The sequence below is a fragment of the Piliocolobus tephrosceles genome, chromosome 3 (assembly GCF_002776525.5).
Source record: "Piliocolobus tephrosceles isolate RC106 chromosome 3, ASM277652v3, whole genome shotgun sequence".
Lineage (NCBI taxonomy): Eukaryota > Metazoa > Chordata > Mammalia > Primates > Cercopithecidae > Piliocolobus > Piliocolobus tephrosceles.
This window is the reverse complement of record NC_045436.1, coordinates 69,566,633-69,592,069: the sequence shown is the minus strand read 5'-3', so window position 1 is coordinate 69,592,069 and position 25,437 is coordinate 69,566,633. Positions and strand designations below refer to the sequence as shown.

At 35.2% G+C, this 25,437-nt stretch overlaps 1 protein-coding gene across 4 annotated transcripts in view; it reads left to right on the top strand.

Annotated features, from left to right (window-relative positions):
- The window catches only part of SNCA (synuclein alpha), a 115,159-nt gene extending 90,349 nt beyond the window's left edge, over nt 1-24,810 (top strand). For all 4 annotated transcript variants that reach the window (XM_023195416.2, XM_023195413.3, XM_023195417.2 and 1 more), the window contains 2 exons: nt 21,552-21,635; nt 24,203-24,810. In XM_023195416.2, the coding sequence (XP_023051184.1) occupies nt 21,552-21,635; nt 24,203-24,235 (117 nt within the window). In that variant the 3' untranslated portion in view covers nt 24,236-24,810. The remainder of the gene's footprint in view (nt 1-21,551; nt 21,636-24,202) is intronic.
- The last annotated feature ends 627 nt before the right edge of the window (nt 24,811-25,437 follow it).

Below are 25,437 nucleotides of genomic sequence, written 5' to 3'. Positions count from 1 at the left end.
TTTTTTTTTTTTTTTTTTTTTTTTTTTTTTTTTTTTTTTTTTTTAAAGTCTACCTAATCTTTTCATTGAACTCCTATTCAGGATTCATTATGTTGAATATAACTTAGAGACCTAGAAAATTGTTTCCACCTTTTTAATTTATTCACCATCGTTTATGGAAGTTTTCAAGGACATTTACTTACCTACCTCAGTTAACAGATTGTACTACTTAGGAAGTCTATAAATATGAGCTTAAAGCATTTTCTGAGTTTTAAAATAATTTAAATTCTGTAGAATGTTAAAACTAAAAGAGGAAAAAATTATTCAATTCCTCAGTTGAACCTAGCAATTTATCTTTTCACAGTGTGCTCAAGTATAGTTTTTGAAAAGTAAAGGAGATGGTTTTTATATAAAAATAAGCACATTTCAAAGATTCTATTCAACTAATTAATTAATAGTGGAGCCAATAAGCTGGTAAGACTGGTTTAAAGGAATATCTGAGGAACAAAGATTTATAGAAACAGTGAGTCAAAGGAATTCTAAAAAGAATTGGCTATTAGATATAAATCTGGTAAATATTTGATTAATAATAGCAGTAACCTATGGAATTATGTTTTCTACTGAGCATAAATGTACAAGTTAACATATAATGTGCAGATTTGGGGACTAATAAAAAAGTTAATGGCAATGTCAAAATCTGGTGTTTTATCTTAGATAATTTAATAGTCATTGAGTGAGCCCCTTAAAAATAACATTTAAAGGACATGTAGTCATTCTCTTTCTTTATTTCCAAGTTTTCAGCAATTTTTCTCATGAGAATGAGTGCTAAGAAACTTTTGGCAGAGCGTGGTGGCTCACACCTATAATCTTGCACTTTGGGAGGCCAAGGCAGGCTAATCACTTGAGATCAGTAGTTCGAGACCAGCCTGGCCAACATGGTGAAACCCTGTCTCTACTAAAAATAATGCCTGCCAAAAAAATAGCAGGGTGTGGTGGCACATGCCTGTAATCCTAGGAGGCTGAGGCACAAGAGACACTTGAACCCAGGAGGCAGAGGTTGCAGTAAGCCGAGATCCCACCACTGCACTCCAGCCTGGGCTACAGAGGGAGGCTCCATCTCAAACAAACAAACAAAAGAGAAACTTTTAAGATATAACAATAGAAACATCGCATAGCCCACAAAACCACCTCCAAAAAAGCATTATAGTCACCTGTAAGAAAGCATATATATATACACACACACACACACACACACATACATATATATATACCCACACATATGTGTGATATAAGCATGTATATTTACACATATATTTGTGTGCATGTGTATTTTTAACTAAAAATGCACTAGGAGTTAGATATGAACTGATTTTGGAGGAGGTGATATGCTATAGAGAGATAGAATGGGAGAATAGCAGTATTATATTCTCTCTCCATTGTATTCGGTTTTTTTCTTTGTCTGAATTTTTAATGGAAGTCAGCCAGAAGATATTCTTTTCTTTGAAATGTGTTGAGATTTAAAGTCAAATCCAGAGAGAACTAGAGGCTTATGAGTAAATAAGTAAAGGTTATGTAGAGAAAGTATTATTTTTCCTGTGTAAATTTGAATATTGGCCAGGTGCAGTGGACACCTGTAATCCCAACACTTTGGGAGGCCGAGGTGGGTGGATCGACTGAGGTCAAGAGTTTGTGACCAGCCTGGTCAACATGGTGAAGCCCCATCTCTACTAAAAATACAAAAATTAGCAGGTGTGGTGGCAGGCGCCTGTAATCCCAGTTACTAGGGAGGCTGAGGCAAGAGAATTGCTTTAACCCAGGAGGCAAAGGTTGCAGTGAGCCGAGACCGTGCCATTGCACTCTAGCTTAGGTGACAAGAGCGAGACTTCATCTAAAAAAAAAACCTTGAATATTTCTTGTACTTGTGTTCAAATCATACATTTATAAAAGTGTACCCCTAGCTGTTATACTTAAAAGGTACTTCTGAAATACACAGAGAAGATACAGACTGTTAATGAGTTCCACTAAACTTTTAATGGTTTAGAAAATACAAATATTTTCTTGTTTTTCTGGAATTCCAGCCATTAATGTAAAACATTGATTTCAACATAAATAATACACTGGAATGCACATATGGCTAAGCATGGACCCCCACACATACAGACATGTTCTGAAAGACTACTTTTTAAAATTATTCAATACTGTATATTGTGCATTCCTTCTTTATCCACATACTTAAGCTGCTGCGAGCATCCCATTGATAACACCAGTAATAAAAGATAATAAAAGATGGGACCATCAGTAATGAGATTTGAAAGCCTGTTTTGCAAGAGAGTAAGGACTAGAAGGTGGAAATCATTTTCTGTCTTGGTTGATAGAGTCACACGGATTGGGGCTTTGCTAGAAGCCTGTGCTCTCAGGGAAAACTGCCTTTTTATTTTCTCCAGAGAAAAGCCTTTTTGTTAGTAAAAGAAGATGTATCATCCAATGCATACGTAAAATTCTGAACAGCAGATAAAACAACATTTACTATTAATCTCTGCAAAAGGAGATATAGTGAAATAATCCTCAAGTGCCCCTCTTTGGGTTTCTTTGTCACGTATTAAAGCAGTTATCTTTAGATGCATAAGAATCATCTGAAGATCTTATTTTTTAAATTCAGATTCCTGTCAGTTCACTCCCAAAGATTCTGATTCAGTAGTTAATAGAGAAAGCCTAGGAATTTGCATTTACAATCAACACCTCAGGTGATAGCCATGCATGTTGTTCTTAATGCTCTACTACTATCTATGCATAAAAGGAAGACAAATTTTTAAAATCTTGAAATGTGGTTTAAAGGTTTAATATTGAATAATACATTTTAACCTATTTTAACAAATTATGATATCTTCTTGGGGCACCAGTATCTTTTTATTTTCGATCTGAATCCTAATATTGGCTATATATCACGTAGTCTAAAACAATTAAATGGAGTTCGTGGTTTCTTTCAGTAACTCTTGATTTTCTGTTTTTTTTTCCATTGGCATCTTACAAAATTTATTCATTTTTCCCTTTTTCACTTGGCATTATTTGTTACACAGTGGACAAAAGAACTGTAGAAAGTAGAGATGAGTGTGATATTGTCCCTGCTCTTAGGTTCTCACAACCCAGGAGAGGACATTCGCTTACGCCAATCATCTCAAAACATGGCAGTTTATGCTGAACTCAATCCAATGGGACAGCATTTGACTGAGCACATAGGAAAGAGAGGTTAGCTCTGTTGAAGGATAATCAATGAAGAATTCATAGGAAATGTGAGGTCATTCATTGAATATTTGCTCAGCACTTACTAGGTGCATATATGTACTAGGATCTAAGGATGGGCTGATGAAGAACGTGGGTCCCTTTTCTTCTAGTGGACATGCTGGCTGGCCTTTAAAAAAAGGGTAACTGGGAAATGGATAAGGAAACTGAGTCAGTTCTTATCACTCAGTTTATTTGCTTTCGTTTGTATTTTCATTTTGATACAGCGCAGTGTCATCCTAACGCATCCTCCAGAGTGAGGGATGGAGTGGATAACACTTTAGTTAGCATTTCTGTAGCCAGGAGCCAGGATCTTTCTCCCATAATTGCATTAACCTTAGAAGGCACCCTCTCGGTAGATTTGTATAGCACCCTGGCTAATCAATTATCAGGTTACTTCTTGTCTCACTAAGCTTTAACACCTTACATTTATGAAGCACTGTTAATATAACTTTAGCATCTTGATCACAGCAAGCACCTGATTTATATTTGTTTTATTTTATTTAGCTCAAGTGAAATCAGATCAGAGAAGTACATTACAGATCATAAAATATGTGCAAATTTCATAATGACCTCCTTTTTAAAACGTGCAAAAATAAGATTGTTAAGGCATATTCCAGAGCCTTGGGGGGTGGGGCTGTGTGTGTGTGCGTGTCTTTTGCGAATATCTGTATATCAGAAAATTTGGCTGAGAAGCAATCTTCTTCTTAGTGGTTCTTTTTTCTCTTTTGAAAATAAAGTACTAAAAATACTTAAAGATGCAGAACAGCAACCTGTCCCCAGTGAGACTCTCATTTAATTAATGTGGTGATCTATGTAGAGAAAAGGGACAATTGCAAGAGTCTCAATAATTATCTAACCACAGGCTTTAGGTAATTACAGCAGAAAGATTTTCAAGACACAAAACACCCTGGAAAATTTGATCTCTTATTTTGATTCAGGCCTTTCATTTCTTAAATCTTTTCTTTCATGTCGATATTTATGCTTGACAAAGTCAGCCTAATGCCAGATGAATCCCTAGAACTCAAAACATTACTGAATTCACAGTTGAAGGATTTTAATATAATATACCAGGGTTTAAAAATCCTACAGTGAGAATAACAGGACTGAATAAAAAAATTAAGAAATGCTCAGGTAGAAATAAAGAGAGAAATTTAGAGAAAATAATAAACCATATTCAAAATAAGTATTAAGCATTGGCAAAGAAAAAAGTAGTATCAGACAATTACATGTTCCATTTGTAAAGATGATTATTAATTAGTGGTCTTGCAAAACATTGGAGAAAACTTGCTGAACCATCACATTCATAAATATTAAAACCATCCATTAGCGAAAATCTTTTTACTAAACTTCACAATTGATAGTCAAATAATGTTCCGTTTTTCTCCATTGCAATAAAAAATAAAGGCTTTAGCCTTCAGATCAGTCGCTGGGCCTTATTAATTCAGTCAGCCAGAAGCCACATGGACATATTTTGTTTTTATTAAAAGCCAGCTTGCCCTCGTGATCTTTTAAAATCTTTAAAAAATGTTCCATCAGCCCTCTCCCTGACTTGAATTATGGCAGTGCTTTCTAAACTGGTAAACTCAATCTCCTTGGTGTGCCTCAAGATAGAGTACATAAACCCTCCTTAGAAATTGAGCTCTCAATTCTAAATTGCACTCTCCTTCATGAGTGCAAGCGAGAATGCTTTGCTTTGTATTAAGTGGTCACAATATTAAGTATAGCCATAAACAGCACTGTATTTTCTAAACACCTTATCTTCTTTTAATGACTGACATAAATTAGATCATAGGTATACAAATGCATATCTGTTGTATTTTTCAGCATCCTGTGGTTTTTTTTTTTTTTTCTTTTTTCTGAGTTATTTTCCTGCTTTTGGCAGCCTTTTCTCTCAGGTGCTTTGTGATCCACAGTGGTGTGTGTTCACACTAACCAAAGCAACAGTCTTACCTGCCAGAAATAGCTGTGACATTTAAAGAGAGGTCCAGGGGAAGGCACAGTGCTTAACATCCAAGTCTGAAGAGCTAATAGTGAAATTGGGACATCAGCTACAGAGAGATTTAGGGGAAGTAACATGCAGGTTAAATATTTTATGGAAATGATTTCTGTTCTGTATAAGATTATAATTAACACATGTCAATCTGTTTCATTAATTTGTTAACTCATCTATTATGCTATGCCATGAAGAAAATAAAATGGAAGTTCTTTACTTTTTTGAGATGGAGTCTCACTCTGTCTCCCAGGCTGGAGTGCATTGGCAGGATCTCAGTTCGCTGCAATCTCCACCTCCCAGGTTCAAGCCATTCTTTTGCCTCAGCCACCTGAGTAACTGGGACTATAGGTGCGTGCCACCACGCCTGGCTAACTTTTGTATTTTTAGTAGAGATGGGGTTTCACAATGTGGGCCAGGCTGGTCCCAAACTCCTGACCTCAAGTGATCCTCCTGCCTTGGCCTCACAAAGTGCTGGGATTACAGGCATGAGCCATCACACCCCACCATAAAACTGAAGTTCTAAGCTTCAGTTTAGATGCTCACTAAATACTTGTTTTGCAATACCTGACTGCAACTGGCAGAAATATGTTTTGAAAGTCCTCATTTTCCAGGTATGCCGATGAAATACAGGGACATTATCTACTATGTCAAATTATAATAATTTATCAGTGGCACATGAAAGTGGCCTCACGTTTCTTAATCAGTGATATACCATGATATACCATTATATCATGCTACCTTTTAATGTAATATGTTTATATCTTTCTTTAGATGTAAACATTCATTTAATTCATCACTGTGGTTTTCATAGTTACTCCAAGGAACCCTATGAATTTCTCCAATGTGCTCAAGTCTCCTGCCCCAGGGAGAAAGGGAGGGATGAGCAGGAATCACTTTAATCTATTTACACAGATATTTTCTTTTCCATTTAATTTAAAGGATTTTTTTTTTTTTTTTTTTTTTTACTGAATAAATATGCAGTGATGATGGTGATGATGATGATGATGATGATGATGATACAAAGGTTTAAATGATTAGGTAGTCAAATCTGGGCTGGAATTGTAATACTGTTTTGACTTTTAATCTTAGAGAAGCTCCAATCTGCTTATTTTCTGGGCATAAACACATGAGAACAACAACACAATTCTGTTATCTGAATGTTGTTATGCTGTTTGAAACATTTGGTGACTTTCAAATGTTGTATTTGCCTAAGAAAATTCAACAGAGTCAGACATTTTCTTCCAGGTTAAATTTGCTGAGTCTGCTAGGAAAATAAATTTTGTGCACTGGCCATTCTGATCTAGTGGATGTTCTAATAAAATCATCTTTGTGCTGCCTACAACTTCACTTCAAAGATGAGATACCTGGGTACGCCACACCAAATTATAGTTTGAGATCTGAAAAATGGGATAGGGAGGCACAGCTCAAAGAAAAAAATACTAGCACTGGAAAAGCTAGGACTAGTGAAGATGAATCATTCTCTGGACTTTAAATTCAGAGATATCAAAGTTAAGAAAAATTAGGAGGAAGAAAAAAGAGGGTAAGAAAAACAATAAAAGTTTATATAGCAAGAGGGTATAAAACAAATACAGTATTTTTCAGAAAAATTAAATAAAATAGATTTACATAACATTGTTTTTAATCTCAAAGATCAAATTTCAATTTTCATCTCATTTAAAACCCATATGCACAAGCTCCTTCATATACATCAGTTGGGTGTCAAAGTGACTTTTTTCTTGTTTCCAAATACAGTTACTTTTCAAATTTAATTCTATGATTTAGGAATTTGATAGCAAGTCAGTTGGCACACATATATGTTATTATATGTGTGCTTTAGACTTGGTTTTTAGTTAATGTAACATGACAGGGCCACCTGAATTATTTGTTTACAAACTAGCTAGAAAGCCACGAGGGAGGAGGAACCCTGGCAACAGAATGGTCTGCAGCAACGGTGCTTTTTTGTTATTGTTATTTATGGGATTGGATGCCATTACTACTGTAAAACAGTTCACAAGAACTCAGTCTATGGGAAAGACTCAAAAATTCTTTGCCTGTTAAAGAAAAATCAGGATATTGGGCTGGTTAGTTTAACTAAAAAGTGATGTTACTCAGATTCTGCTTGCATGCACTGCTTCTCACCAGTTGTTTTATTTCTTTCTAATTGATATTTTATCTTATTTTTCAGATAGTCCATTATAAAACTCTTCTACTTCCCTTAAAATCACAACCACACAACAGCAACTAAAACATGCTTTGGCATAAGACTGATATGGTTTCGAACCCAGCTTGACTATCATATTTGTTACTTCAGGCAAAACACCTCTGACATTTTTGTCTTATCTTCAATAAAAAGGAGTGATTAACTGTTTTACAAGATTATTCAATAAACAGATATAAATTCCCTCCTTTTCATTCCTTTCCTTTCTTCATCTTCAGCATCTGAATGCCATAAGCTCATTTTAGTTCTCTGGACTCATGTTAACATGTCCCACCTTTCCCAAATTAGAAATCACCTCTGTTCTTGGCTCCATTCTTTTCCTCTCTTTTGAGACAATTCTCTGTCAACCAACCCCATCTCTGCCCTGTATCGTGAAACTCTACTCCTACTACATTAACAGTCTCTTGGTTTCTTTAAAAAGGAAGACAACACAATTAAAGAACAGAAGCAAAAAATCTACTCAAATCCCCAATTGTTACCCTCAAAATTAATTGTCCCAAACCCAACTTTCTCATTGCACAACTCTTTGTCAAAATGTTTTCTACCATCACAGTCTTCAATGATCTTTCTTGTTCCTTTATCTCCTGAAATCTGACTTCTACCTCCATCTTTTTTGGGCTATTCAACACACTTAGAGAAAAAACACATTTTTGTTAAACAGGTATGTATCTCTGAAGCACAAAATACATGGTACTGGAAGTGCACATGTGTGGTTCTTTCCATTTTTTGTCAGCACTTGAAACTGACAAGTAGTAGTACCAATTACTTAGTGAAAGACCTTTTTCATTTCATTTCTGAAATGTTGTTATTTTCCTTTTTCATCTTCCATCCTTGACGACGTCTCCAATTTTTCTTCTTTGCTGCCTTCCTTCCTAAGAAAGTTCTTCATGCGATGCCATCTTGTTTTTCTTCACTAGCCTCTTTTTCTCGCTTTAATTTTATGAACTCTGATGACTTTTTCAATTACCTCTATAGAGTAACTACTCAAAATATATACTTCTGAAGTCTCTCAACTCTAATCCCACATTTTCAACATATATTCATGGAGGCATCTCAGACTCAACCTATCTAAAAAATGACTTATCTGCCCTAAAATCTACTTTGTTCTGTTTTTCTCTACTGCTAATAATTATCTTCCTAGTTGGTCAAGCTCAAAACCTAATGATTTTTACTCCTTGTCCCTCTGTCAGCTGTCCACATTCAAGTGGGGTCTCATTTCGTCCACATTCAAGTGGTGACATTTTACAAGCAAGTCAGTAACTGCCTTTTGTTTGGGACAAGCTTTTTATATAGTGAACAGCCTTGGAAGATAGAAATCATTTATCCTTCTAAAACAAAAGGCAGCTGTGCTTGCAGCCTTGGATAAAAAGGTAGTGCCTCTTTTTGAAGCAAAGGGACATCTTTACTGGCCATTATAAAATATCCATGTTTCCTAAGCTCTGGCTTCCTCTTTTCTGATGCAACTCACTGAGCACATAGGTGTCACTTGAGGTTTTCCATGGGAATTGGGGCTTGAGAAATCAGTGCAAGAAAATCATGATACTCTTGCTAATGCTATTACTGTGAATAGTAAAGTCAATTGTCTCTGACCCAGCACTATTGTGTCTTTGCCCAGCACACAAAAAACTGGCAGGCTTGCAAGTAGGACAGAATGTTAGACTTTTCACAGTTCTTCTGCTTATAAGTACTTGCTAAAAGCAATTAAAACACAACTTGTAGTTTGCACCTATAATTTTGTAGCATTTGCTTCTTATCTATGTCACTAGGATGCACTTAGGATGCAACAGACCCATCTATCATCTATTACTCAAGTTTTTGGCTGTATTCCTAGGCAACACAGAGAAGGGAAACAAAGAAGAGGACCTGTGCACAGTGTGAGAAAGGCAAAACACTGAGCTTAATTGCAGACTTGAAAGTAGCTAGCAAATGAAGTAAGGCCAAAGGTTCCTTTTTTTTTTTTTTTTTTTTTTGAGATGGAGTCTGTTCTGTCACAAGTCTGGAGTGCAGTGGTGCGATCTCAGCTCACTGCAACCTCCGCCTCCTAGGTTCCAGCGATTCTCCTGCCTCAGTCTCCCGGGTAGCAGGGACTACAGGCATGTGCCACCACGCCCAGCTAATTTTTGTAATTTTAGTAGAGATAGGGTTTCACCATGTTAGCCAGGATGGTCTCAATCTCTTGGTTTTGTGATCCGCCCACCTTGGCCTCCCAAAGTACTGTGATTACAAGTGACAGCCACCATGCCAGCGAAAAGTTTCCATTTTTTAAATAGTTGGGTTTTTTGTTTCGAATCTTTCCAAAAAAAGGTTTTTAATAAAATAAAATTGGCAATAAGATGAAATATAAGGACAATGTAATCTTATTAAGACAATATATTATAAACATTGATCAAAATACTTATATTTTCAAAAGTGCTTAAAATAATCTGGCAGATAGTAGATGTTCAGTAAATATTTGATATTATGACTGTGCAGAGGTCATTGCAGGCTACTTTATGTGCATCATTTCATTTAATAGAACACCACTCTGAAAAATGTTTTATCATTACCATTTCTCAGTTGAAATATTTACATTGCTCAAAATCTCACTGGTACCATCTACTCATAGGTCAATCTGCCACCAAATCTCATGCTCTTAAATGCCCTTTTTCTCCTGTGCTTCCAACAAATAGTATACAATTGTTGAAGGGAGGGGACTGTGATACAAAATGTTTAGAGTGATTGTGTAGCCACAATTTCAGTTTCTCAAGGAAGTGATAGAATTAAGAATCATCCTCAATATGTATTCTTCCAACATACACACACACAAATACCACAAGCCCACTTGAATGGACCCCACCTACACATTGCAACCATAAAGATAATTGCAGCATTAAATACAGAATATTTTGTGTGTTGTTTGTTTGTTCTCCCTCTGCTACAAAAATCAGAGTTTCTATTCAATAAACAGCAAAGGGAGATATAAACGAACCAAATTAAAGACGGAAAAATTGTTGAAAAAATTAAATACAGAACTGTGTATTGATTTATTGAGAGTTCAATAATGTAATCCAGAAATAATGGATGCTTTAAAAGTAATTAAATAATACAAATAAACATTTAGTGCCTAAAGAAAAAGAAAACACAATATTAGACAAAATAAAAGATATTCATTTGATGTGATGAGGAAATAATCTTTTATTCCTCTTTAAATTCTCTGTGGAATAAGGCAGGGTTATAAATAAATAAACATCTGCCCCATGGACTTAATGGATCATTATGTTTTATTGTGATAATCAAAATGAAATTGTTGGGAGGGATTAGTATCTCTAGTATAACACTAAGAAAGATAAGGCCTGTGCCCAGGCAAAAGCTTTCCTGGTTGGTCAAAAGGTTTGAAGAAACTCAAGTGATCATGTTTCAAACCATTATAAAACAAACAATGATGCAAACAAACAGAAAACATATAGTGTCTTTGCTATATATTTAGGAAACAAAATGAACAATTTATTTCTGACAACCTCATAGTTTTTATTCTGTCAGAACAATAATGGAAAGGTTTAAACCAGAAAATGTTATGCATTGAATTTATAACAAACTCTTTTTTCCTATAATGAAAAATTGATAAACTTGGCGTTTGCAGTTTAAAAATTATGTGATTAAAAAAATCTGGTTTTTGCCGTTGCAAAAAATCATATGTATACACACATATATGTGTGTGTGCGTGCATATATATATACACATGTATATATATATATAAAAACATTTCCTTTGACCTCCTATTTTCTTCCAATAAAAATAGTGGTACTAGAGATAGTTCTGATATTTCATTATAGAATAGTTAACATTGCATTTGGAAAGGATGAATGTTTTAAAAACATAATTTTACCTTAATAAGCAGCCCAGCATAATATTTTAGTAACTACACAGATTTTTTTCAAGACATTTAACAAATAATATTGCATAATAGTTAAGAGTGTGGGCTTTGGATCCAGACCTCCTATTTCTGTTCATTCACTGATAACAAAGGGGACAGTAGTAACTTCCTCATAGAGTTGTTTTTTAAGATCAAATAATGCATATAAAACTCTTGAAATGGTACCAAATACAGAGTAAGTACCAAATAAACATTAACTATTATTGTTAGTCCATGTCCAAATAACAGAGAAGAGTAAGAATTTTAATATTTCATTTGGATTACCTTTTAAGGATACACCTAGCCCATTATCTTTCTTGATAATCTTGTAAGATGATTCCTTTTTTATCTCCTATCTGTTGAGGCATGGATAGAGGTTTTCAGGGAAAACATTTTCTAGGTAACTAAAAGAAAGTAGGAACAAAAAATTGTGACAAAACTTTACAATGAGAGAATTTACAAGGTAGAATAATCACAATTCCTTTTGAAATCAACCACTATGGTCCTCTGGCTGGGAGAGCTAAGCAAAGATATTCCAGCCTAAAGGTTGAGACCTACTTGAAGAGTTTTCCATTCAGATTGTGAGGGCCCCTCAGACTTCACTTGGTGCCTGTACTATTAGTGTGGAAGCTTCTGGGACCTTGGGGTATCACATGCACTTGACTACTTTATTCCTGCTCTAGCTATTTTAAAGCCTTTCTTAATCTTTTACATCTTAGAGAAGATACTTCTGGTTTTTAAATCCACTGATCTTGAAGCTATTGCCCTTACTCTCTGCTTCAGAGCCCATCCTTTTATATATGAGTAGTTTGCTTTGCCTAAAGTATTTTCTCCCAGTCACATATTAAGTCCAGTTTCTCATCTATTTTTGAAAGCAAACTCCTGGGCCTTGGCTCACTAACATCTTGACAGCATATTTCTTCTTTCCTATGAGGTTTTCAGCATTCCCTGGGTTTCTCTAAAATATAAAAGCAGACTCTTTATCTTTTACTTTGTCAAAGCCTACGCTCCCCACTGATTTCTCACCCAGTTCCTGCTTTTAAGACCTGCCTCCAAATATCATTGTATTTACAAACATGAAATGACTCATTGATTCTGAGCTCAGCACAAGAGCAAACGTTTCTCAGCTTGACCTGTCTTCACATTGTTGATGCCTTATTCAGTCACTACCCAAGGGGCTGACCTTCAAGAATCTAATCCATGAAAACTTAAAATAGTAAACAAATTTGAATATAGTTTAACATACATAAGAAATTTTATTCATTGAAGAGGAGGATCAGCCCTTAGACACGAAAAGTGAAAATAGTTTATTCCCAGATTTCCCTTTGTACGTTAGTATTTTCAACCAAGTCTATCCAAGTAACGGGAAAAAAAGAGCTGGCAATTGTTGCTGTGCTGTGAAGTCTTATTAGGTGAGTCAGCTAATTACATGGCACTATCATAAATACAGCAGGCACTGCACTGCTTGTTAAGCTTGCCAAGGAAAATGAGGATTTAAAGCAGCATACTACCTCTTTGCTATATAATGACATTTTCTTCTTAAAAATGATCTCGTACCAATTCCTGATTTATCCACCAATTATTTTTAAATTTATGGTTGAATGTATTTAAACCTGAATTCAGAGATAAAACTAGTAAATAGCTCTCAAAAATAACCCCAAATATACTTAATATATTAGCTTTACTCTCTCCTCCACTGCCAAACCTTTTAAAACAGTGAAATAAGTAGTTTTTATTTCATCTGTTCTCTTTCTCTCTCTATATAAGGTGATTGACAAGACTAAAGAAATAGCTAGAAGGGCAAAAGGCAAGAAAATGAGTAAGATAGTAACCGATTATCCAAAGTAGAGCACGTGCCAGGTGCAGTGGCTCATGCCTGTAATCCCTGCACTTTCAGAGGCTGTCGCAGGAGGATCACTTGAGTTCAGGAGTTTGAGACCAGCCTCGGCAACACAGTAAAACCTCATCTCTACCAAAAAATTTTTTAAATAGCTGAGCATGGTGGTGCAAGCCTATAGACCCAGCTACTTGGGAGGCTGAGGCTGGAGGATTACTTGGGCCCAGGGGTTGGAGACTACAGTGTGCTATGATTGTGTCACTGCATTACAGCCTGGGCAGTAAGGCAAGACTCTGCCTCTAAAAAAAAGATAAACAAAGTAGAGCATAAATAGCTTCTAAATATGTGCTGTTTATGTGTAAGACTGGGATCTCTAAAGGTATCAATTAAAATAGATTTGCATTCTCAATCTGTACATATGGACTATGTATAATATATTTACAATATGACTTACAGCATTCACCAATGTGACTACTCCCAAGTGATCCAGACGGCTGATGACATAGTAATTTGTACATTTGCTGAAACCTGATCTGAGTAGGTATATAACACAACTGAAGGAGAGTAAGCCCATTTGCCGAAAGAAAGCCTAGCATATGACCCAGGAGCCACGTCTTCACTCAGCCTTGTTGCTAGGTTTGGCTTAGCATATATAATAGCATAAGATGTATAATTTATGACAAAAACTGTACTTGCACTTTTTAATTAGAACATTCAAAATGATCTCAGGAACTGGCACCAGAGATCATCAGTGGTCTACTGTACTTTGCGTGTATGTGTCTGTGAGTGTGTGTGTTTGTGTGTGTTCCCACATTCTAAGGCATATCTTGTACAGGTGAGTAGAAAATGTTGATAGAAAGTTATAGATTCTGACATCTAAAACACAGTAGGTCACTACATTGTTAAAACTTGGAATTTTTTATCTTGTTTTAAAGTCAGGCCAACCAAACCTAAAATACTGCTACATTGAAAGAGTCCAAAATATTCAAAATACTATAGTTATAGATTTGGTAGTAGGATTGTACCAGACCTGTCACTCTATATAAGACTTATGCCTTGCGCTTTCACTTACCTGTTCACTTTTACATCTATATCACTAGATGTAATGCTATAAATTATATTTATAATATATTGTAATTTATCATGATTATAGTCTATTAAATATTACAAATTATGTTGCAACTCCCCTTACCTTTTGTCTGCATATTGCCTCAGAAGAAACAGGTGGATCCGGTGGACGTCAACCACAGGCCCCTGGTGGCAAATAGCTCTTAATGCTGGGCTTGCCACTTTGATGCATTTCTAAAGTTATAGAATATTAAATGAACTAAGTCCCTTGGCCACTTTAATTATACCTTAGATCTAAGCCATAACTGTACTTTCCCAAAAATTAAAATTCGAATTTTAACTTAACCATATATAATTGGACAAGGAGGTGGGTTTCATTAAGTGTACTTGTATCATGCTTTATTATCTTTTGGGCATCGGATACAACAGAACATGCCAATTTTTATGACTTCTCATGTGACAGAATATACTTACTAGGATGCAATTAAACACTTCTTAGAATATGTAAACAATAAATGTAATCATTACATTATTTTTATATTGTTCTTTCTTATACATAATAGTAAGACTTAAAATACACTGTTATTTCTGAAATATGCATCTTGTTTTGCTTTTGATGATTAAATAACATTGTCCAAAGTTTTAGGTGTTTTGAAATCTTATATTTTTTAACAAAATATATAGCCTTTCCAAAACAAGACCTCAATAATTCATTTAAGACCTAGAATTGTTCCTCTCCACATAGATCTCTTAAAAAGGCAGAGGATTTATATGACCTCAAGAGGAACCAGAGTATCCAAAGTTTGCTTTAATTCAATTTTTTAAAAATAAAATTCTTTAGTTTTTTAAAAAAAATGAGATTAGTTTGATTTTGAATCAGATGCCCTTTGCTCCCCACCCCAAAATGGCATTATGAGCAGACTGGGAATTGACAATAGAAAATTGAACATATGAAATGTATCTTTACCTTGCTTTTTAACAAGATATTCATGTCTATCTCCTTCATTTTTAAGTGTATCAGTAAAATACATGGTAATTTTCTTAGTGAAATATACTGTCTACAGTATGTACACACTCCCCTGGCTAAGGTAGGGAAGTATAGAATATTCACATTTTTGAAACATCTATGCTATTTTTATTTAAATAGGAGTTCTGGGCTTGATTTCATTTTGGAACACTGGTGTGTGCTTAAGTTGAGCCGTGTTTTCCTCTTAGGTCAAAGTTCTTGTTTAGTTTCTTCTTTTATCTTTTTGGTTGCCATTTCTCTCCTTCATCCTCATGGTGTGAGCTGTTGAGTGAAGGTATTAATTCCATTATATGAGGCTAAGTGGCATTGTTCAATAATGCAGCAAAACAATGGTTCTACACCAAATATCTTCCAGTGTAAAAGCAGTGGGGAAAAGAGAAAGTGTGCTTCTGCTGCTTTGAATGTTTAAGGCCGTGAAAGTTGATCACACAAATTGGGTCATTCTTGTTATACCCAACTAAAACAATCAAGAAGCCTGGGAGGAAAAGCATTCAAGGAACATCACATTACTCCACAGGTGTAATTTTCTACAAGTCCACATGCTGAAGCTGCCTGTTGTAACCTGGGACCAGTTTCTTCGTAACTGCTGAAAAAACTTGCTGCAGTTCTAGGACTAATTTTGCCCACCACTGTCACTCACCAACTGAAGCTTGCCAGCTCCCCAGAACCTTTCTAGTGCCAATGAACTTTCTCAAAGATCATTTCTCTTTTTCAGAACACCTCCAACCTCCTCTTTGTTCTTTAGGTATACCAAAGACCAACCAGCCTCGAATTTCAATTTTTCTTCCCACATAAAAAGTTAACTTTAGAAATTTATCTCTACATTTCTAACTTTGACAAAGCATAGATACCAGATAATTGGTGAAACCTTGCCATTATAACAATCACCATGGATTACTTCCCAGTGTCTTCAGATAACCCTCGCCATTTACTAACGTTTGATGGACTTCAAAATGAATGTATCTTTTTTAAAAAAATTTATTCACACTGACAGCAAGTACATTGGTATACTCTATACTAAATTATACCACAAGGTTTACAAACAATTAGTGATGTTGGGCAGTGGTTTCCAAAGAGCATACTTAACAAGACATTCACAAGGCCCTACAAACCTGCATTTTTAATAAGGACCCTAGATGATTCTAGAAGAATGTGGTTTGGAAAGCAATTTTTACCTTTATTATGTGTCATTTTAAATATATAATAAAGTTATAAGTCATGGAATTGAATAAAGATAATTTCCTTATAGAAAGTATTACTAGATATCTAAATACAATATGGTTCAAAACAGGAAATTTAAAAAGATTATGTAAATTCTGTAGTTGTATTCCTAAAGACAGAAGCTGAAATTTGTTCCTACTTCTCCTTGTATCACTTCTCTTTTCCTTCACTTTCACTTCCCTAGAATTGTACTTCCCAATAAACTATTAGCAGTGAAGCTTCATCTCATGATCTGTTTTATAGAGCACTTCAGCTGAGACGAGTACCAGCTGGTAATTGATTATATTGGCTATTCAACCTTACAGGTTTATTTAAAAAGAACTTGAATAGGCTTTTTAGGGTGAAAGAGGTCAGTCTCAGCCATTTCTGTTTCCTAATATAGCTTTTAAGTCTTTCCTTATTAGCAATGAAAGGCCATTCCATTGTAATTTTTTGATAACCATTTTTCTTTCTGTGTATCAAATGCAGATATAAGATACTGAACTGAGTCTATTTCACTGTTCGTAAAACAATCTCATTTGAAAAAAAAAAAAAAAAACTCTACAGATATTCCAGGGATGGGGTGTAGTAGAGAGAAAATAAAAGGTATTTTATTACTATGTCTCTATACCCTACCCTGTAGGATCTCTTATTAAGCATACAGACATATACCAAAATCAAGACATTTTTCTCATTTATTTTATTGCCCTAACATATTCTGGGTTAATATAATATCGTAATGAAAATTTGAGAAAAAAATTGATTTTTTCCAAAGTGTTTAACATTTGCTATATTGGAAGATTTTTGTTTGTTTGTTTGTGGTAAAAATAAAGAGAAGGTGCATTTCATACCTTCAAGTATGACTACATTTTGAAAACAAGTCATTAATACTCATAAATGCAAATTTTAATGTTCTTTTTTGTTACAGCCAAACTATAATTAGGCACAGTTGTAAATTGGAGTTGAAATTTAATAAGATATTTCTTTATAGATAACACTTAATGGTTTTAGAGATAGGCATATGAAACAGTAAATATACAGATATAGGGATAAAATTGTGTCTGATGGTCATATGAAGTGTTTGTTGTTATATTCTCTCTTGGAATAGCTGCCAAATATTTTAGTATGCTTAAAATCTGTGAATGTTATGGAGTCAACAAATTGAGATCACATATCATATTCAGAAAAACATAGTTAGAGAAATAACTATTGAAATGAGCATACAGCAATCTTCCTTTATCTGCAGGGATACATTCCGAAACCCCCACTTGGACACGTGAAATTGCGGATAGCAGCAAACCCTACAAATACTGTTTTTTCCAATGCTTACATACCTATGAAAAAGTTTAATTTATAAACTAGGCACAGTAAGAGATTAGCAATAACTAATAGCAAAAGAGAACAATTATGATAAGAATAAAAGTTATGTGGGTATGGTCTTGCTTTCTCTTTCCCTCTCTCTCTCAAAATATCTTAGTATTTTGGGTCTGCAGTTGATGGTGGGTAACTGAAACCATGGAAAACAAAACCACAGATAAAAGGAGACTACTGTATATACTTTTTAAAACTGAGGAAATATTAAACTCATGTTTCTTCTATATCCCGCCTGTTTCCCCCCACCCAAACCTAGATAGATATCTTATTTGATCTGTAAACAATTAATTTATAAAAGTTAAGAACTTTTTAAAGTAAAACTGCAATATATCATCACACCTAAAGAAATAAACAATAATTCTTAAAAATCCAGTCAGTGTTCAAATTTCCCCAACTACCTCATACGTGTTTTCCATTTGCTTATGTTGGGATCCCAAAACGAATGAAATAAAGTTCTTAGGTTGCAATTGGCTAATTCTCTCTCACTTCTACTTTAATCTGTAGGTTCCCACTAACTTCTTTTTTGTTGCAATTTACTTGGTGAAATTAGATGTATTATTTGTCTTGTGTAGTTTTTCACAGTGCAAAATTTGCTGATTGTAGCCAGTGATGTGAACAGTGAACATGTTTTTCGCCCCTTATATTTGCTGTAAGTTGTCAGTGATAGTTAAATGTGAATCAAATTCAAATTCGGATCGTGTAGGACTTTTCTTTTCTTTCTTTCTTTTTTTTTTTTTTTTTTGAGACGGAGTCTCGCTCTGTCGCCAGGCTAGAGTGCAATGGTGTGATCTGGGTTCACTGCAATCTCCACCTCCTGGGTTCAAGTGATTCCCTTGACTCAGGCTCCCGAGGAGCTGGGATTACAGGCGCGCCACCACGCCCAGCTAATTTTTTGTATTTTAGTAGAGATGGGGTTTCACCATGTTGGCCAGGATGCTATTGATCTCCTGACCTCGCCGATCATGTAGGACTTCAATTGTTGAACAAACGAACTTTTAACAGTAGTTACACCATTAGGATGTCCTGACCCAACATCGAGGTCATAAATCCTATTGTCGATTTGGACTCTAGAATAGGATTCTGCTGTTATCCCTACGGTAACTTGTTCCTGTTTGATGAAGTTATTGGGTCAGTGAACAATAGCCCACTTAGACTAGTGTGGTCTTGGTTTAAGATGGTGATGTGTATGTACTTCCATCAGAGGGCAGATAATACTGTAAATCCTCACTTAACTTCATCAATAGTTTCTTGAAAACTGTGACTTGAAGCAAAACAACGTATAACAAAACCAGTTTTACCACTGGCAATTGATATAAGCAAGAATTAAGTTCCTATGGCAAATTTCTGGTCACAAAAACACCATCAGACTCCTAAAGATAAATCACTTCTGATATTAAACATTGAAATTAATGTGAGCTATACATACGTTTATGAAAGATTAATACAAACAAGTCAAATAACTTACCTAATTATTCCAGTGGAGACCGCAGGTGGCTAGACCCTCTCCTGGCAGCTTAGGGAGCAATATGGGAACCCACCCCGGACAGGACGCTGTTCCATCACTGCCGGTGCTCTCACACACACCCAGTCACCCAGGCTGGAACCATGTAGACACACACACTCACCTAACCTGCACATCTGCATACATCCTTCAAAGTTCAGCCAAATAGCATATAAACATATCCAGTAACATCCATCAGTCTTAGTTCTGCCGTAACAACTCCTTTTTGATCATCAAACAGGCTAGGTCCGCCATATTTACTTGTCTGGTCCATATCAAAATTTTCTAACAAATTATATTAGAAAATCAAATCTGTCAGTTTCAAAATGCATGAAAAAAATTGCCTTATTTCCCTTATACTTGGCTATCCTAACAGTAATCTAAATATTAATGAGAAAGTTAATGATGTCGTTTGCTTCTCCCAGTTGTAAAGAAGGTTTTGCTGCCCCGTTTGATCACTAAGGCTAATTGACACGCAGAAAAAAGCATAGGAAACTTCTCAGCATAACAAAGGCTCTGTCATCTAGAGAAGCTAGGACTTGAGCTCAAGTCCTGTGACATGGAAGCCTTGTGCCTAGCTACCCCGCAGCAGAGCCCGTATCCTTCACTTGTACCAAGAAGTGAAACACTATGAAAACAGTATCTTTACTCCACATTTTAAAGTGAGGTAGTTTGGGGTGGTTTGTATTTTATTTAATGTATCTATTATTTGGATATTTTTAGTTTATAAAAAGGGCATTGGCAAGGGCAGAATGATCTATAAGCTTCTCTGCCCACCTACCATAAGCATGATCTTTAATTTGACCTTTTCTTACTGTCATCCATTTCCTTATACTTCGGTGTCCCTGTCAGTCACTTCCATGTGAAGACATGGGGAGGCTTTTTTACATCAGACATGTTGTTGAAAATCAGGCGCATTGGCTGAGGGATTATTTGATCTCTTCCTCTGAGTCCATTTAGGCTCACATTGCCTCTCTGTTCTTTGAATTTTCAGTTAACTTCATCTTCTTATAATTACTTTGCTAAAATAAATGCAAAGCAACAAAAGGTATTTAGTGAAGAATATCAACAAAGCCATGACCATTTCAGGCTGAGTTTTGAGTATTCTTTGTCTAGGAAGAGATACCTAGAAAAATTTTCTGACCATGTATTTGATTATTTCCCTTCAATATGTATAGTCTCAGTCTTTAAATTTCAGAAAAGAATTTGTGTATTCGTTGTCATTTAAAATCACTATGTTAAATGTGTATGCTTTTACGTTATAAATGGTTATAAAAGTTAAACACTTAGAAAAAAGTCAAAATAACATACATAACTATCCAACAAAATAACTTTCATATTTTATTGTGTTTTCTTCCAAACTTTTTAGCTTTGCATCTGAATTGTGTGTAGGTTGTATCTATAATACAAATAACACTTTATAGTCTGCTAAATATTATACCATAAATAGGTTGTTGTTACATAATTCTCAGGTAATAGTAATACATGTCTTTATCATAATCTACCGAGTAGCTGAATTATAATTTCTTTTTAAGACAAGGTCTTGCTCTGTCACTCAGGTTGGAATGCAGTGGCGTGAACATAGCTCACTGTAGCCTCTACCTCCCAGGCTCCAGTGATCCTCCTGCCTCAGCCTCCCAAGTGGCTGGGACTGTAGGCATGTGCCACCATGCCCAGCTATTTATTTGTATTTTTAGTAGACTTGGGGTTTCATTGTGTGGTCCAGGCTGGTCTTGAACTCCTGGACTCAAATGATCCACCTGCCTCAGCCTCCCAAAGTGCTGAAATCACAGGAGTGAACCACAGCACCCAGCAATAATTTTTTAACTCTTCATTATTCATTGAACATTTAGTTAACAATTCTAAAAATGTTGTTTCCTGCTGTCATTGATCTTGTGAAGAATATCTGTGGACTATAGCTGTGGATTATTTCCTAAATAGTGAATTACTTGAGCAAAAACTTTACATACTTTGAGGGTTGGTAACCCATGTTGCCACAATGTTTCCCCAAAGGCATTGCAGAGTTTAGAATGCCAGTACTTATATTAAGGTGTGCCATTTTCAACATCCCTGGCCAACATCCCTATGTGTAAGATTTTTCCAAAACATAGTTCTGATTTTTAGAAGTGAAAAATGCTACTTCATCATGTTCTTTTTGTGCTTCTCACTTTAAATATTAGAATGAAGAAGGAGCCCCACAGGAAGGAATTCTACAAGATATGCCTGTGGATCCTGACAATGAGGCTTATGAAATGCCTTCTGAGGTAGGAGTCCAAGCTGAATCTTTCTAACAGTACCAAAAACCTGTCATTGTCATATTTCTCTTGCTTAGTGAGAATCATTTGCTCTCTACATGCTCATTACGTGGACAACTTTCAAGCTAGGAATGGTTTTTACATTTTTAAAGGGTCCTTAAAAAAAAGAGGAGGAGGAGGAAGAGAGGATATAACACAAATCTTATCTAAGTCCACATAGCTTAAAATACTTACTACTTGATCCTTTACAGGAAAAGTTTACTAACCCCTGCACTAGAGAATATATTTTTAGAAACTACACATTCTAAAATAAGTTTCTAAATGGAAAGTTAGGGAAATCAACGGAATGCCAAAGTAAGGTAATTATTTTTTGCCATACATTTCCAGTGGGATGATTGCACAGTAAAATAAAAGTTACGCACACAAGTTATAGAATGAAAAGATAAATGTATGATTTGCAACAATTGATATATTCCAGTGTAATGTTTTAAACAACATAATATGATTGTTAATTTTATTTTGATTGAAAATAAAAGGATTTTAATAGAAAATGTATCAAAAGGGAAATTAGAAAATACTATTAGATAAATAAAACTGACCCAAGAAGAAATAGTAAATCTGAATAGATTTATATAGATTTATAACATAGTGAAGTGATTAAATGATTAAATTAGTAAAAAAAAAAAAAACAAAAAAACAAAAACAACAACAAAAAAAAAAAACACCTACCTGCAAAGAAAATCCCAGGCCAAGACGGCATCACTGGTAAATTCTACCAAACATTTAAGGAAGAATTAATACTAATTAGTTAACACCAATTAAAATCTCTTACACAACATAGAAGAGGAGACATTTCCCAACTAATTCTGTGAGACCAATATTACCCTGATAATCAAAACCAAACGAAGATATCACAAGAAAAGAAACTGTATGATGGTTCCATTAAAAATTGAGTTCAAGTATGTTGTGGTTAGGTTATGTATTATTCCTCATGGCATTATTAAAAGGCATATGGAGGATAGGTGCAGCGGCTCACACCTGTAATCCCAGCACTTTGTGAGCCAAAGTGGCCAGGTTACTTGAGGCCAGGAGTTCAAGACCAGTCTGGCCAACATGGTGAAACCCCATCTCTACTAAAAATACAAAAATTAGCCAGGCATGGTGGAACACGCCTATAGTTCCAGCTACTTGGGAGGCTGAGGCACAAGAGTTGCTTGAACCCAGGAGGCAGAGGTTGCAGTGAGCTGAGATGGCACCCCTGAACTCCAATCTAGGCAACAGGGCAAGACTCTGTCACACACACACACACACACAAAGCATATTGATAATAATTCAATTTATAGAAATTGAGATTAAATTGTTTGCCTAATAAGAATTTCCAATATTTTGGGGTCTTTTATGCAGGACACAATACTAAACACTATAGACGACTATGGTGTAACTGACATTACCAGGATGTAAGGAGTTTACAGTCTGGTAGGTTTGATGAAAAAAATAGAAATTCATTCATTCATTTTTTTCATTATGATTCCTTCCTTTAACAAACATTATTGATTGTCTTCTATGTACCAGGCATCACAGGAGCAAAGATATACAAGATATACTAAAAAGTATAACATTTTAAAGGATCTGTTTCAATCAATCAGGAGAAGTTTTATTGAGGAGGTGATATTGATCTGGGTGGGAAGGGGAAAGAGATATGGTAGGGCAAAACAAACAGAGGACGTTCTGGCACAAGGGAATATCAGAAGCAAAGGCATATATGTCTGAGAATGCAAATGGATATATCTGAGAACAGTAAATAATTATGACTCAAGCTTAGGAACAAGGAAAATGGTGACAGATTGAACTTGCAGCTATGAGTCAAAGACAAATTATAGAGTATTAGGACAATCTTGTCATTTAAGTTTGTGTTCTATTCAGAAAACAACTTGAGTTATTGAAGATATGCTTATTTGTTTGTTTTTAAGCAGAATCCTGATATTATTAAAGTTGCTCTTTAGGAGGAATAATCTGACCCCTTTAATTAAATCATTAATATTTGTATTGTGGATGCTTTCCATATATTGCATGGAGAGCTTGGGGTCTGAAATACAGCTAATAATTGAAGCCATAGATGAAGATGAAATTTTCAAGGGGGAGAGTGAAAGTAGGGAAAATGTACCTCGCCTTCAAATGTCTTAATTTCCTTCTGAGAATTAGAGTGTCTTAGCCCTGGAAAAGGCTTTATAGACCACTTGATTTTATTCTCACATTTTACAGGTGAAGAAACTGAGAATTAGCCAGTCCAACTTATTTGTCCTACCAGACTAGGTATATGATCATTAAATGGCACATCTGGATTAGAACCTAGATATTTTAACTGATTACTACCACAATTCACGTCTATATCGGACAGGAAAGACACAACTACTAAAAATAAGATAATGTTTGTTGCAGAATATTTGCAAAAATATTGAGTGTAAATTTTAATGTAAGTGATGAGCCATTTCCTATCTCATTGGCTGTCAGTGTTGATGCATGATTGAAACTTACACTAACAGTGCATGCTGTCTTTTTGATTTTTCTAATATTAGGAAGGGTATCAAGACTACGAACCTGAAGCCTAAGAAATATCTTTGCTCCCAGTTTCTTGAGATCTGCTGACAGACGTTCCATCTTGTACAAGTGCTCAGTTCCAATCTGCCCAGTCATGACATTTCTCAAAGTTTTTACAGTGTATTTTGAAGTCTTCCATCAGCAGTGATTGAAGTATCTGTACCTGCCCCCACTCAGCATTTCGGTGCTTCCCTTTCACTGAAGTGAATACATGGTAGCAGGGTCTTTGTGTGCTGTGGATTTTGTGGCTTCAATCTATGATGTTAAAACAAATTAAAAACACCTAAGTGACTACCACTTATTTCTAAATCCTCACTATTTTTTTGTTGCTGTTGTTCAGAAGTTGTTAGTGATTTGCTATCATATATTATAAGATTTTTAGGTGTCTTTTAATGGTACTGTCTAAGAATAATGATGTATTGTGGAATTTGTTAATATATATAATACTTAAAAATATGTGAGCATGAAACTATGCACCTATAAATACTAACTATGAAATTTTACCGTTTTGTGATGTGTTTTATTAACTTGTATTTGTATATAAATGGTGAGAATTAAAATAAAATGTCGTCTCATTGCAAAAAAATTTTATTTTTATCCCATCTCACTTTAATAATAAAAGTCTTGCTTATAAGCAACATGAATTGAGAACTGACACAATGGACATAAAGTTATTAATAGGCATTTGAAGAAGGAGGAATTTTAGAAGAGGTAGAGAAAATGGAACATTGACCCTACACTGGGAATTCCCTGAAGCAACACTGCCAGAAGTGTGTTTTGGTATGCACTGGTGCCTTAAGTGGCTGTGATTAGAAAAAAAAAAAAAAAAGTGGGCTCCAGGGAACTAAGCAGTGTAAAAGACGATTTTGACTGCATCTTCCTTAGAGATCCATGAGACACATTAGCACATATTAGCACATTCAAGGCTCTGAGACAATGTGGTTAACTTTGTTTAACTCAGCAGTCCCCACTTTAAAAAAAAAAAATCATCAAAAATTCTCTCTCTCTCTTCCTTTTTCTCTTGCTCCCCTTTTTTCCAGGAAATGCCTTTAAACATCTTTGGGAACTATCAGGGTCACCTTAAAGAAGATCAGTTCTCCAGACTGATAAAAATTTCATGGTCTCTTTTAAATGTTGCCAAATATATGAATTCTAGGATTTTTCCTTGGGAAAGGTTTTTCTCTTTCAGGGAAGATCTATTAACTCCCCATGG